This window comes from Anomaloglossus baeobatrachus, chromosome 5 (assembly GCF_048569485.1).
Source record: "Anomaloglossus baeobatrachus isolate aAnoBae1 chromosome 5, aAnoBae1.hap1, whole genome shotgun sequence".
In the NCBI taxonomy this organism is placed as follows: Eukaryota; Metazoa; Chordata; class Amphibia; order Anura; family Aromobatidae; genus Anomaloglossus; species Anomaloglossus baeobatrachus.
This window is the reverse complement of record NC_134357.1, coordinates 447,284,491-447,300,549: the sequence shown is the minus strand read 5'-3', so window position 1 is coordinate 447,300,549 and position 16,059 is coordinate 447,284,491. Positions and strand designations below refer to the sequence as shown.

The following is a 16,059-nucleotide window of genomic DNA, read 5'->3' as shown; positions in this document are numbered from 1 at the left end:
AGACATGCTGCAGAAGTGGGGGCTCTGTCCAGAAAGACCCCCAGCAGAGTATATAAACAGAGTATATAAGCAGCTGCACAACCAGAGGTTGTGGCTTGCCAGACCGTTTAACATAACATCTCTGCTCCAGATTCCCCAGAAGTGGGGGCTTTTCGGCAAAAAAAAAAAAAAACCCCAGCAGAGTAAGACTGTTTAACATAGGGGCATCTCTGTGCCCTCCAGATCCCCCAGAACTGGGGGCTCTGTCCCAGGCCCCCATTTGTCACAATGTGTTTGCAGACATTGATCTCTGTGCCCTAGAACGCTGAGAAAATGGCGTCCGCAGCGAGGAGAGGGGGCGGGGCCTAGATTTAAACATGCGGCCAGCGTGCAGGCACCATCGGCGCGGTTCTCCAGTGAAAACTGGAGAACCGGCCGGAAATGTTAAAATATACATATAACACATTCTCCCCCACAAATAAAGTACAAGGGACCCCTAGAAAGACCACTTTCTGTGGTAATAACGTCTCAGTACTTAGCTTGAGACGCAGGTGCCAGGTCCCTGGGGGATCATCGCTCCGTCCGGCAGGATCCTGAACAGGGCTGCGGATGGAGACCGGTCTCCTGCAAAGCAGTGAGAACCGTGATGGCTCCCACTTCAAACCAGAGCCCCAAGGGATGGCGAAGGAGCGCGGCATGTGAAGGCTCCAGCCCTGAAATCAACTTTAACAGCACCGCCGAGACAGTGGGGTGAGAAGGGACATGCCGGGAGTCCAGATTGGACCCGCTTTTCTTCCAAATCTTTGAAATAAAAAATCAGAGGATGCATGTGTGTGTGTGACCTCCTGAACACAAAGCATTGAACTGGTTGGATTTGTCATCCGGGGAGTGTATATGCTCGGAGGGAGGAGCTACACTTTTAGTGTAGTACTTTGTGTGTCCTCCGGAGGCAGAAGCTATACACCCGTGGTTTGGGTCTCCCATAAGGAACGATAAAGAAATGTAATTATTAAAAGGTCTGTCTCTTTCCAGGTCTGTCTCTATCCCAGTCTGCCTGTCTCTGTCTCTTTTTTTTGTCTGTCTCTCTCTCTCTGTTTCTTTCCCCATCTGTCTCTTTCTAGGTCTGTCTCTTTCCTTGTCTGTCTCTATTTCTCTGTCTCTTTCCCCGTCTGTCTTTATCAAGGTCTGTGTCTTTCCCCATCTATATTTGTCTGTCTCTCTGGTTGTCTGCTCCTTCCCTGTCTGCCTGTCTCTATCCCTGTCTGCACGTCTGTCTGTCTCTTTCCAGGTCTGTCTGTCTGTCTGTCTTTTTCACAGTCTGTCTCTCTCTATCTGTCTCTGTCAGTCTCTCTCCATCAGTCTCCCCACCAACATCTTATTACCTCACATATAAGCTTCTTATACTATGAATGTCTTTTGTTCCTATAGCAACCACTCACAGCTCCTACTAATAATCTGTAGTTCCAGGCTCCATTTACTTTAATGAAGGCATGTTTTTTGGAGAGTAACTGTAAAGCGTGGGGTTAAATTTTCCTGTCAAAACATAGTCTACGACGTTCCCTGGGTCACATATATAGTTCTACCTCTGTACACGTCACTGGTGCGACCGCACTTAGAATACTGTGTACAATTCTGGTCACCGATATATAAGAAGGACATAGCTGAACTGGAGAGGGTGCAGAGAAGAGCGACCAAGATTATTAGAGGAATGGGTGGGCTGCAATACCAAGACAGGTTATTAAACTTGGGGTTATTTAGTCTGGAAAAACAAAGGCTTAGGGGGATCTAATCACAATGTATAAATATATGAGGGGACAGTACAGAGACCTTTCCAAAGATCTTTTTACACCTAGGCCTGCGACTGGAACACGGGGGCATCCGCTACGTCTTGAGGAAAGAAGGTTTAATCATAATCACAGACGAGGATTCTTTACTGTACGAGCAGTGAGACTATGGAACTCTCTGCCGCATGATGTTGTAATGAGTGATTCACTACTAACATTTAAGCAGAGCCTGGATGACTTTCTTGAAAAATTTAATATTACCAGTTATGTATATTAGATTTTATGACAGGGTATTGATCCAGGGAACTAGTCTGATTGCCGGATGTGGAGTCAGGAAGGAAATTTTTTCCCCATTGGAACTTGTTTGCCACATTGGGGTTTTTATGCCTTCCTCTGGATCAACATGTTAGGCTACGGGTTGAACTAGATGGACTTAGAGTCTCCCTTCAACCTTAAAAACTATGATACTATGATACTATGACATGAGGTGTCTGTGTAAAATTTTGTGATTGTAAATGCAACGGTGCGGATACACTTTTCGTTTAACTTTTTCCTCATTATGTAGATAGGGGCAAAATTGATTAGTAAATTGGAACGTGCGGGGTTAAAAGTTCGCCTCACAACTTAGCCTATGACGCTCTCGGGGTCCAGACGTGTGAGTGTGCAAACTTTTGTGGCTGTAGCTGCGACGGTGCAGATGCCAATCCCGGACATACATACATACACACATTCAGCTTTATATTATAATATATATATATATATATATATATATATATATATATATATATATATATATATATATATATATATATATATATATATATATATATATATATATATATATATATAGAGAGAGAGAGAGAGAGATATAGATAGATATAGAGATATATAGATAGATATAAAAATAAATTTAGTGTGTGTGTGTGTGGTGAGGGAGGTGAATTGCTTTTATCGTGTTCATTATGAAGTTAAAATTATATACAAACATGTTCATCCAGGTCCGTATGATCAAGGTGATACCAAGCTTGTATAGCTTATCTTACTAGTGGGGGAAAAAACAAAAAAAAAAAAAAAAAAAAAACGAAATCAGCTTTTTTTCTGAACTCTAGAGCTTTGTTTTGATGGAGCTGTGGTAAGTGTTGAACTTTGCGTGTCGAGCTGTGGTTTTTACACATATAGATGTATATATTAAGACATATCAATCAATCTTTAAAAAAAAAAAAAAAAAATACCGCTAAACTCAAAATGGCATATATTATAAGATGTGCACTGCACTCAAAATTCCAAACCGTACAATTATAAATTTGAGATTTTTGGCAAAGAAATTGCAATTTCTTGAGCTACCCCCCCACGTCACGTCAAATCTTTTTGAGGCAGTCCTACTCTAAAATATTTTGCATTTATAATGTGCCATACGGCCTCACATATGAAAAAGTAGAACTGTTTATAACAGCACTTACCTGGTGCTTTTTATTCCCGTACCCATGACTGAATCATGGCTGTGGGCGGGACAGACCCAAGCAAATGATGCATGAATTAAATAGCTTGTGGACAGTGCTTGATGGCTGAATGTGAACAGCCACCAATTGCCAAAATCAAGACAGGTGGAAAAACAAACCAAATTGAGGTGCACGGCAAAGTGGGGGTCAGCCACCGACCAATTAAACAAAGAAAAACAAGAAAGCCAGCTAAACTCAAAATGGCATATATTATAAGATTTAATGCATTTTTAGAGTGAACTCCAGTGTCTGAAAAAGAAAGAAAAAAAAATCTGGCTTTTTTTGTGGCGTTCAACAAATGTCTTAAATAACTATTTTTGTAGGCCATACTTTTATGGATGTGATTATGCTAAATGTTTGGGGTTTTTTTTTAGGATATTATGTTAAAAGTGTGAGAAGAGGGGGGATTTTCACTATTATATACAGTAGGTGTTTGGTTTTTTTAATTAAAAAAATAAAATAAAATTTATTTTGTACTTTACGGTTTAGTCTCCTTAGGATTTTAACCTGGAAAAAAAACAGATTATCCTGTCATTGATATATGTCCTGAGGAAGGGGGTTGTGACCCGTGAAACGCATTGACCTGTATCTTTTTAATAAATAAAGACATGGAATAATATTACCTGTTTCTGGATCTGGTGATAAGCACGGCATGACACCCAGCTTTCCTGCCAACAACTAATAGGATTTTAACCTGTGATCGATTGCCTTTCACTATATAGTGCACTACCAGATAATTGCAGTATATAGTATAAATCCTAGTATTATTTGATGCTCAGCTATAAGTTTCAAAAGGAGGACCAAGATGGTGACTAAAAATCTAAATAAAATATAAAATTGGATTATCTAAAATATCAACTCCACTTTAGAAAATATATTAACTTTTTTGTATAATTTTTAATTTCCTGTTTGTAATGTATTTAAAATATAATTAGGACACAATGGTCAACACACATTATATGCACACACACACATATATCTATCTCTCTCTATATATATATATATATATATATATATATATATATATATATATATAAATATATATATGTGTGTGTGTGCATATAATGTGTGTTGACCATTGTGTCCTAATTATATTTTAAATACATTACAATATATATATACATACACACATATACACACACACACACGGTGTCCTTATGCTTAAGATTATAAATCTGTGACCATTTTCGACTGGCCCAGCCAGAGCCCTGACCTAACCCCAATTGAGCATCTCTGAAGAGACCTGAAAATGGCTGTCCACCAACGTTCACCATCCAACCTGACGGAACTGGAGAGGATCTGCAAGGAAGAATGGCAGAGGATCCCCAAATCCAGGTGTGAAAAACTGATTGCATCATTCCCAAGAAAAGTCATAGCTGTCCTAGCTCAAAAGGTGCTTCTACTCAATAATTAGCAATGGGTCTGAATACTTATAACCATGTGATATTTCAGTTTTTCTTGTTAAATAAATTTGCAAAATTTCAACGTCTGTTTTTTTCTGTCAAGATGGGGTGCACAGTGTATATTAATGAGAAAAAAAATTGAATTTACCAAATTGCTGCAATGAAACAAAGAGTGAAAAATGTAAAGGGGCCTGAATACTTTCCGTACCCACACTATATATCATACAACTCTACCCCCTTATGCTACATTTATTATATTATATATTCTCTATAGATCTGGCCTACAGGCTGATACGGACACCAGCTAAGTCTGTTCCTTCATGTCTTCCAGTTGTTTTATCATCATTATATTCACACAAGGAAGATTCATCTTAATTTGTCTTGTAGAAAAAGTCCATGTTCTTCTAGGTGAAACTTTAAATAAATTTATTCAATTTTCAGTCTCCAATCTTTTTGTAACAAATCTGGTACATGTGCATACCCCCGTAGGAATTTGGTTTCTATTTTTGCATCCATGGCCCCAACCCACCCTCACCCCAAATGGGATTCAATCATGTCTAGATACGCCCCAATACATATGGTGGGGTAGGGGGGGGGGGGGTGTTGAGAACTGATGCCACCAGAAAGGCGGGCAAACACTTCATATGCCTAATATAACTCAGTGGCACGGCCACGCATAAGCAATGTGAATAGACCTATAAATGGGGTTTAAAAAATAAAAAGCTTCCAAGTTAAAGATATAATAACGGATAATGTCTGGTGAAATAAAGAATTTAGCTAAAATTTGCATTTTAATGTTGTTAATTTATAACAATGATAGAAATCTCCATATTTAAAGATCGAAGAGCTAAATATTATAGTTTATAGAAGATATTTAGTTCTAAGAGTAAGAAAATGAAAACACCTAAGTAATATTGTGTAGGTTTCCCTGCGTCTCAAATAGCAGAGGCCCATTACGGCATGGAGTCTTTGAAAGTCTTATGTCCCCATATTAGCAAATGCTCTTCGTGAGTTTTTCAATCTGTTTTGGATGATTGTCGATATTGGAAACAACTTAAGCAAACTTTCAGCTGTTCCACGCTTTAGGACTATGCAGGTTCCCATTTAACTTGGAGAAATCATCATGGAAAAGGTGAGGAAGTAAAGTGCAAAGAATACGTCTTCAGGGCATAAAATTGTTCAAATATCTGTCCTTGATCTGTTGCAGGACTACAACACCCATCATGCATCTGTCCGTCCATTGAGAGTTGAACTTTCAAGACGGCAAAATAACCACAACTTACGACCACTGTGTTACAGAATCAAATCTATAATGAATGTTGTCAATTATTTCCTATATCCTCACTGCCGTGCTATACATCGGACTTTGATTATCTGCATTGCAATTAGTCTTGATTAACCCTTGTCTGGAATAGTGATCCCCATTCAGATTGGTACAACTAGTGACATTTTATCATGGTATCAGACAAGGGTTAAAAAATTGCAGAGTATTTTTTTTTCTTTACAATAAAGCCCTACAGTGTTCATTTCATTTACTTTATAAAATCATTTCCAGTGTATCGTGATATCACTCACCTGGCAGGTACGTTAGAGTCCAATCTTCACTATATACACTCACAGCTCATAATTTATAGACAGCTCCCATCACCCCCCCCCCCACCCTGAGACTAGGTGCAACATAATTGGCTACTATCAGTCCTTCTAGTCTGTGCTTCCTGTGTGTGGTCAGGGGTTTCCTGCCATCTACACTGGACAGACCCAGCAGCAGAAGCTCTCGGTTGTATCTCAAGACGCAGATTACAATCAAATCTGTGATGGGGGCAATCAGTTGAGCGTTATCTGTGGTTTTCCTTAATGTAGATTTACTTGCACTCCTACCGTACACACACGTCACCTACACCAAATAACTTGCCTTCATTAATAAAATTGAAGAATGTGGAGGGGAGCAGTAAGCTAGATTTTGGGCCATCGCTCCTGCACAACGACTGCTAGGTCTGTACAGTGCTGCTGCCCTTTTATAAACGTCTTTGTTCATATAACTGTTTTTAGAAACCTATCAAAGTTATGTAAAAACGTTTCCCCTCTTTTCAATTTATCAACATCCAAAAATTGTACAGAATCATTACCTGTCGGCCTGAATGTCATCGACCAAGAGTCTGGCCGGTAACCCTTCAACTTCATGTATGTGATGTGTCCCTTTCTGATGTCGTGTGGTCACAGTCACAACCTATATACATAAAAAGCTTCAACAACAGAGCTGTAGGCTGACATTTCCTAGACGAGACACCAATTGTTAAAATCACACAGAGTTGCAAAACAAAAAAAAAATAAAAATAAAAAATTTCTCCGAAATGACTTGAATTTCTGTATTGATTATTAATAAGATATGGTCTGTTTTGTTTTCAAAGTTACAATTAGGTAAATATCACAGTTGTACCGTTCTCGTCTTGAGAAGTCTCGAAAGCTTGTTTTGTAACATTTATTTTATTTTAGTTAGCCATTAAAAGTTTTCAGAACTGCAAGATTATAAATTTTATTTCTCTCACTGAGAGCAATCAATAGTCTTCTTTTGATCATATGGAGTAAACAACTAAAGGACAAAAAGGAAGTGAACTTCGGTGTTAATCAATTTTGTCAGAGAGTGTGAATTGCTAAAAAAATTAATTAAGATGATGAGATTGCAAGTGTGAGTTTTACAGGTGCTCTGACCATTAAATACAGGCACATAGAGCATGGTTACTGACTAACCAGTCTTTCTTGAGAAGAACAGATTAGTGTGAATCATGCCTCAAGGCAACTTACTGAGACCTCAGAAGACATGGTACGGGTAGTGATGAGTGAATACTAAATAATCTAGTTTTTCATAATGAATACCTAGTACTATACCGGTATTTGTCACGAATAACGACCTTAATTAAAGTCAATGGGGAACCTGAGGTTTTCCGGGAAATCTTTAAGAAAAATGTTTGGGTTCCCCATTGACATGCTTTAGATTCGTTATTTGTGACGAATACCAGAATTGTACTAGATATTCGGTATGAATAACCCAAATATTTAGTATTCGCTCATCACTAGTTATACGGATGCATGAGGATGGAAAAGGCTCCAAAAGGAATTGCTAAAGACTTGGGTGTACAGCAAGCTACAGATAGACAAACTGTCTACAAATGAAGAAAATTCAGTATTGCTGCTAATTTACCAAGTATTGAGCGTCACTTCATGACCATAAAGAGCAGTCATGACAAAGGTGAGAAAGAACACAAGGATAACAGCAAACAACCTATTGAAGAATCTAGAAAGGGAAAAACCTCTCTTTATGCACCTAGTAACAAAAAAAGGGTTCATGGAAGGACACTACAAGTTAAGTAACCGCTTACCAAATAACAAAAAAAAAACAAAAAAAAAAAAACATTGCCCATCATAAATTTGCCTAAAACCACATGGATGTTCCATAATGATTTTGTGAAAATCTATGCACAAAAGTGAAACTTTTAAGCCCAAATGCACAACTCTAATATTGCATACAACACCTAAACCTCTTCCAAACTGGGAAGCATTTACTGGGGAATATAAGAGCAGTGTCCATAACCTCACGCTGAGCAGAGAATGGGTGAGGCAACTTGATAGTTATCCAAAAGCACACAAGTAAATCAGGTAAGTAATGGTTGAAAAAGAAACTAAATTTGTACATTGTTATAACCCCTTAAATGTATCTTCTAATCTAGTAGATCGCAAAAAAAAAATAAAATTTATGTATTTAGCATGGAGAATAGATCTGCAAAACGATTTCGGTCGATTGGCAATATTAAAGTTCTAGCACCTTATAGGGAGCGATCTCCGATGCTCAGACCGCACAATGGAGCATTGCGTCGGCCTTGTGTGCATGTATGCTTTTTTAGCTTTTCGATCAACTTGCAACTTTCCATCACGTTAAACCCCCTCTTACTGCGAAGGTATTGGAGGTAATAAAGCCAATTTATGAATAGCGGTCATCAAATGATTTTCTGGAACGTTGGGAGGGAGCAGAAACACAAAATTACAATGAATCGCTCAACTCACTCACTTGGACTTTTGCTCTGAAATATCTTCATTCGGGGACAAAGATTGTCAACATAGCTACGAGGACTGATCCTTTATGGTCATGGAATAGCCGATTGATCGAAAGTAAACAGATTAGTATGAAAAACTTGAAATGCGTTCTCAATCATTTTTTCAAATCGGTTACCAAGATATCTCCAGAATCTATTGGTCAATTGAGTCAGGCTTGTGCACACATTTCCAATATACAAGTGCCTATATCCTGTACAATCATAATAATTGAGCATCTCATTGGTTTTTGTTTCAGACAAATACAAACAACCGGGATCGTGGCCATCATTCACCACAGTTTTATTTTCCTTGCCCAATTCACTACATTTTAGTCATTCTTTCACGATATAAAATTTGTAAGCAACTTCAAAACGTGTAAAATATATTTAAAAAAAAAACAAACAAAACAAAAACTATCTGAAACTACCTTAGATTTTTGCACAAAAAAAAAAAAATAAAGTGTCTACACTAGAAGACCCCATTAAGATTAAAGAGGAGTGAACCTGAAGTTTGATGTTTGGATTCGAACACAGAATTAAAAAAAAGTTTGGGTTGAAAGTACGAGCCAGTTAGGACTGCATAAGACAAGTTTAAAAAAAAAACAAAACCCTCCGCCCACCCTTTCCCGGACGTTTTCTGCTTATGGCTAGCAGCATGTGAGTGGAGACATCAACTGCCCAATTACTGACTTCCATTCAAGTTCGGATCAAGTCAGAGTCACAAACCGAACCTTCCAAAGGTTCGCTCATCTCCACTTAAGAATCCTGACTTTCACCCAGTTACGTACAGTGACATGAGCTGCGGAGGGATGTGCACACAAGTCATGCTATAAACTTTAAAGCTCTAAACTGCGATATTTGCAGGAAGGAATAATCCAAAATTTCTCCTCAACATTGTGAAAATGACATTTGCAGCTACAGGAAGCATATGGTGGAAATAACCTGTGAATCCTTTTTACTCTTAACCTGGGCAAACATAGAATTGGTGCAACCTTGGCCCAAGAGGTAAGGGGGCCCATTTCTATCTCCAAAGCAGGTCGGATTGTACAATATGATGAGCTATTGGACTGTAAAGGGCCATATATTGTTCTTGCACATGGCCTCTTTTCTGTATGTGTCCGCCAGTGCTCTTAATTAAATTGAAGGGTTAACTTTTTCTATCTCCACTTTGGTTGTGTACTCAAAATATCATACCATATTTTATTTAGAAATGAGGATTTTTGGTAGGTATTTGAAGTAAAATCTATTTCTTGACTCATTTGGGGGGAAGGGAGGGACACAGGAAACATGGGTGTTGGCTGCGGCCACCTGGATGCTGACCCTAATATATTAAAGTCAGCTCCTCAGAAGAATTGTTGACTTGAGATTTGAAGACCACGTTTTCCTTAAAAAAGAATGCATAGGGTAGTAATTTGGCAGTTCGGAAAGCTGAGAGCCAAGCCCAACTGTACACGAGACTGTAAGAAGGAGAGGGGGGTTAAAAAAACCCCCCAAAAAAACGACAAAGACAGACTTGGGAGCAATCTAGTTAGATTTACCCTATTAGAAAAAGGTCTTCGAGGTTTAATGATATATGAATGACGAGTAAAGGCCCCGTAACATGCAGCGACGTATCTAACGATATATTGCCGGGGTCACAGATTCCGTGACGCACATCCGGCATAGTTAGTGACATCGTTGCGTGTGACACCAACAAACGGCCGTTAACGATCAAAAATACTTACCTTATCGTTGATACGTCGTTCATTTTCAAAAAATTGTTGATTGTTGCAGGACGGAGGTTGTTAGTCGTTCCCGAGGCAGCACACATCGCTACGTGTGACACCTCGGTAACGACGAACTACAGCTTACCTGCGGCCGCCGTCAATGAGGAAGGAAGGAGGTGTGCGGGATGTTTTACAGCCGCTCATCTCCGCCCCTCCGCTTCTATTGGACAGCCGCTTAGTGACGACGCACTAATCGCCCCCTTAGAAAGGAGGCGGTTCGCCGGCAACGGCGACGTCGCTAGACTGGCAAGTCCGTGTGACTGATCCTAACAATTTTGTGCGCCACAGGCAGCGATTTGCCTGTGACGCACAAACGACGGGGGCGGGTGCTTTCACCAGCGATATCGCTGCGTGTAAAGCCCCCTTAAAGCTTCCATAGTTTCATCATTGCTTTGGGGCCAATCCAGAGCCACTAGCAAAAGTACAATCCTTTCTACCTTTATCTTCTAGAGAATGCTGGAGAGCAGGGTAAGGAGATGGAGGGTGGGGGGGGGTTTAAAATGAAAGGAAGGGTAAAGTGCAATCATGGAAATCGCCAAAGTATTAGAGGTGATTCCTAGAAGATCGCAGGTCCTAACTATAATTGAGGAAGTTTAGGATTAATTCCTGACACTACCAGGTCAACACTTGGAGTGCTCCACTGTTGACAAATCTGGAAGAAGATGTCAGGGTAAAGAGACCACTCTTCCAAGGAAAGTTGCTTGCGACAATTATAACTGGAAAATACAATTGTAAAGCAGATTATAAGGACTGCTTTTGTCTGCCGGACATATTCTGCCCAGGAGAGGATCTAGGAGACTACCACCATGTTTTCTCGGCTGTGTGTTCCACCCTAATGGTTGATGTATACTATGGCGGTGGCATAGTTGGTCTGCATGTGTACTGCTCATCTTGCCATCTTGTCCTGCCAATAGAGAAGAGATAGCCAAATGACCCTGAGCTCCAGTCTGTTGAGTAGCAGCGCTTCTAGAAGATTCCAACGTCTCTGTTAAATAAGTTCACAAAAAAAAAAGCTGACTCCCATGGTAGCCACATACAAGTGAATGGGAATGAAGGAGCAGCCCTGCTGGATTAGAGGCAACAAGATCCAACAATGAATCACTGTCAAGCTGATCAAGGCAGCAGGACAAGGTGATCCAGAGAGGGAGAGGAGACTTGTCCTATAATGGGAGGAGAACCAACTAGAACAGTCGGGTATAGAATTAGGTAAAAGAATAGCTTCTATAGATACTACCATCCTACCTAGGATACTCATACAAAAGCAGTGACAGGCTAGAGAAGAGTGCCTCCGAGTCTGCACACCTGTTTGGAGGTAGTCTTCTTATCCTACAGGAGGGAAACACTGGCTGTTGCTATTTTGTATCATACTGTTTAGGAACAGTCATTTTATACTGGTCATGGAGGCCTTTGGTCTGTTAAACATCGATCTAAAGTGAGATTATGCCTATTGTTATAACGCAAAGATTCACAAATTTTCGGACCAAATAGGAGCCTTGATGATTATGTAATTCAAATAGGACAATCATGACCACCCTAGCACGGCTAAGGGCCATGAGTTTTGTGAATACCAGGGAAGCTATGGCTGGCTAAAAGCAAAAGAACAACAAACTGAAAATAAGAGCTATTAACGGCAAATCAGAGTAACCTCTGGGGGAAGAAATGGTTATATGGAGATTGGACATCCAGGATGCCTATTGAGGGCAGGAAGTCAACGGGAGACCATCACTTAGCAAGGGCACTCCATTCTGAAGTACCGGTGCCAACAAAAATTGTTGAGATGCTTTCTTGGGAACTACAAAAAGATTTCAATAAAACAAAAAACAAAAACAAATTTTCACGAGAAAAGAGAAGTACACTGGTCCCTAAGTTAAGACCACAGGAAATGTCTTGGGAGACACCAGAAACCAAAGAGGGAGAGGGGGGAGGGTGATGTCTGAAAAATGGATCATGCTGGGCAGCGGATATTTTGTATGCAGATGAGACAACCTCTTTGACCTAGGCATCATTGATTGCAGAGAGCCACATCCTGGACAAAGAAGAAAATGTGTACGAAAAAGAGTTCCTGGTTGGGGGTGCCACATCATCCAGAAGAGGACTAATTAATCCTCAACTGGGCAGATCAGTCAGGTTGGCTGCGGAGGTGCCAGGGCAGTGTTTGAAAGATGGCTTTCTTCTCCAGAAGGTTCAGAACACTTTTCTTGATGGTTTGAAGGAAACTGTTCAGAAGACCAAAACTGGTGCATCCTGATGGCTTGGTTGGAGGATTTAGGTCTCAATTGTGAAAGAAAGGTGCTGAGGCTTTCAGTAGCTTCAGAGGTTATATCGCGTAGCATGACAATATAGAAATGAAAACATATGAAAGGCAAGCCTGAGAGAATTCTTAGATACGCTTCCAGCGAGGCAGAATGAAGGTATTTTTGAACAATCTGATTGGCTAGGTCAGAGAGTTCTGGGGCTGTGGCACTGGAAAGGATACCAGAGAGTAGTTTGCTGCTTCACAATGAGTTTCAACCTGGTCCAAGTGGTCACAAAGTCTGGACACAAGGCTGACCTGACCGCCTGAAAAGTAGTTTTATCCAAAAACTAGATCAGTTAAGTCGTTATGCAATGCTTTGCCCACCAAGGGCATGGTGGTGGACTTTGATAGTTAAGAAACTGGAAGCTCCACCTTGTGAAAACCACATTTGAAGAGATAGGATGAGAAGATACTAATAATTTCTAGACATTTAGACATCTGCAAGTTTCAATTTCCTGATAATTTTGTCAAACTTGGAATTGTTAAAGAAGTTTCCAATATTGAATTTAATCCTCTGCAGGAGAGGAAATGTCCATGTCTTGAACCATCAAGGAGTCAAGGAAACCTCTTCTAACAAGGAGATGGGGAACAAGAGAAGGTAAAAGGGTTCTTGGTGAGAACAGGGAGGGAGACTTTCAGGTGTGGCTGTTGTGTGGTTGCGTGGTTAACTATTGCAAAATGCTGTGATGAGGGATCGCTGCTGGAAGGATTGGTTTACCCTGGAAAGTGGTCAGAATGCCAGGAGTGGTCACAGAAAGAAGCAAGTGCTCCATTATGGTAACCAAAAGACTGGGATACCATGGTTAGCTCTGCCACTGACTGAAACATGTTGTCTCACCACCTTCTCAATGAGGTGTGTCTCCTGAGCAGTCTGCAGTGAGTTGCAGCGCAAGGCAGAGCAGGTGGCAACAGACTGGCCCCTGGGTAATTTGCGTTTGCAAGCAGAATAGGTGACTAGGGCAGGGTGGCCTAGATGGCACTCTTACCTAGATTCAGACATAACAGGAAAGATAGAAGGAAAGAGCAATAGAAATAAAAATAGCTTCTAGCAAAGAGAGACTTGGACTGATGTGTCGTCACAGTCCTCAAGTTGAGGAGGGCATGACAAATGCTGACGGTTCTATTAGATGCGGGGTGCGGAGATTATTAGGTTGTGTTTATGTTGGTAGGGGTCAATGTGGCAGGCTGGGAACATGCAGGCAGATGGGCAGGAATTATGGGCTGCAATCCTCTGTGATGCCTCCGAGGTATGGAAGATCCAGCAGAACAAAAACGAATGGAGAAAGTAAAAAGAGCACATTGACAGCCTACACCACTAATAAGCCCACAGAGGAACAGGGGTGGAGCCAGAGAGAAGCCAAGTAGGCCACAACAGGATTACATTTTCTGAAGCCCATTGGTGCGCATGTTGCAAAAGGACAGGGAAGCTGTCCCACACTGGAGTAAAAATAGAAGCGTGAAAAGTAGGCAGTGGAATACAGCATGGAGGCTATAGATGCCTGTCCTGAAGGCTGGAACGCTGGCTACTCCCCATCTTCACTCCATGCTACCTGCCATACACTGGGAGGCAGTCAGAAGCAGAGGCAAGGACTGAGCCTATAGACATGCAAAGCAGATGATCTTATCCTCTGGCCAGAATGGAGCCAGCTCTTCTTACTAACCTAGAGAAGGAAAAAGGAGAACAAAAAAATAGGAACCCCCCCATAAAATTTAGGTAAAAACAGATGTGGATGCTAGTACGTTTTGTATTATCTTAGTATCAGCCTCCTAACACACATGGTTCGCTCCTGTGTCCTCCAATGAAGCTCCCAAGATAGAAGAAATTGCAATGGGTTCACTTACTTTTCTTGCAACTAAACAAACGAAAAAAATCTTTTAGTTTTTTTCCTCACACTGCCAATTCCACCATCTCCACATTCATCCCCATGTATCACAGTGTCTGCTCCACAATCCCATACTCTGCATATATCATTCATACACAGGATACACCTCTCACTGCAGGCTTCTTACGCAGCGCACTTATCACTCTGCAGTAATCAGACAGATAGCAGACCTTTGTAATATTTTCTTTTATTACTTAAAAAATAGGATTTAGTCCACGGCGACACAATAAGGAACAATGATGAGAATAAGGAAGGTATGAACCTATCAGACAGGATCGTCTTCATCGCTCCAGTCTGCTGGGGCATCCGTCCCAAAATACCGATCCCCAAAATTACCTGCGTGAAAAAAATAAAAACCTGTTGTGAGTTCCAGATTGAGAAAAGGAGACTTTATATAAAAATGTCGACAGGATAATGACATTTTGTTAGAGGCCTATTTTCTAAGATCCCCAAAATTGATAGGTTTGTTACTAGTTATAATAAAGGAGCAGTGCACGTGACAGACAGCTAAAGGAGTACACTGACAGTTTTAGTGAATAGCTATATAGTGGTGGATTAAATGTGTCCTAATTGAACTAATGAAACTATCATCAATGCAATCAGCATGGACATTTTTCTTAAAGGGATTGTCCATTTCGGAACAACCGCTTCTTAACAGCTAAAATGTCCGTTGTAAAATAAAAAAAAAAAAACATTTTCTGGCCTTGTGCTATGCCTCAGATCATAGTGCTTCGACTGCTGGCAGTCATAGGACATTGTTGGGTCACGTGACCATTGCAGCCTATCACAGGTTGCTGACTGACAGCGGCCTTTTGGTATTCCCTCAAAGCAGAAGTCTGCAATGACAGAATTGTAAAGTCTGCAACCAATCAGCAGTTGCTGGCCGGCCACACTAGATATTTTATCTGTTGCACCTGCTGGGATCAATGCAAGCTGTGACCTGCCATAGACCAAAGCTCGTTAGATCCTGCAGGAGGTGGGATGCAATAGGACACCTGTCAGTCTAAGGGTCCAGTTACATGGCCCAGCAGACGGCACCAAATGATCGCCAAACTGTAAACATTTACTAATCAGTGGTTAGTAGCCAGTTTACATAGGAAGATCTGCGGTAAGCGATGCAGAATGAATGATCTATAAAAGATATGTTCACATGTTACGGACCCACTAAATAAAGTTCTGGCAAGACCCAAACAATTTGATCGTCATGACCTAAGGATAGGTTATCAATATCTTAGTAGTAGACAGCTCCTTTAGTTTTGGTGCGGACAAATTAAAGTACTCTGACCTGCAGTGGATCGCATGGTTTTCTCTAGGGACCTCATGATGTAGGACTCTAGAATGACAACACCAGCAATAAAATC

The 16,059-nt window shown here is 40.7% G+C and overlaps 1 protein-coding gene across 7 annotated transcripts in view; it reads right to left on the bottom strand.

Moving 5' to 3' along the window:
* Window positions 1-14,872: 14,872 nt before the first annotated feature.
* UCKL1 (uridine-cytidine kinase 1 like 1) overlaps window positions 14,873-16,059 on the bottom strand; it is a 48,617-nt gene continuing 47,430 nt past the window's right edge. For 3 of the 7 annotated variants that reach the window (XM_075350474.1, XM_075350473.1, XM_075350470.1), the window contains exon 15: window positions 14,874-15,034. In XM_075350474.1, coding sequence (XP_075206589.1) covers window positions 14,964-15,034 — 71 coding nt within the window. In that variant the 3' untranslated portion in view covers window positions 14,874-14,963. Of the gene's footprint in view, window positions 15,035-16,059 lie in introns of all 7 variants that reach the window. The other 4 variants (XM_075350471.1, XM_075350477.1, XM_075350475.1 and 1 more) reach the window with 2 other exon arrangements.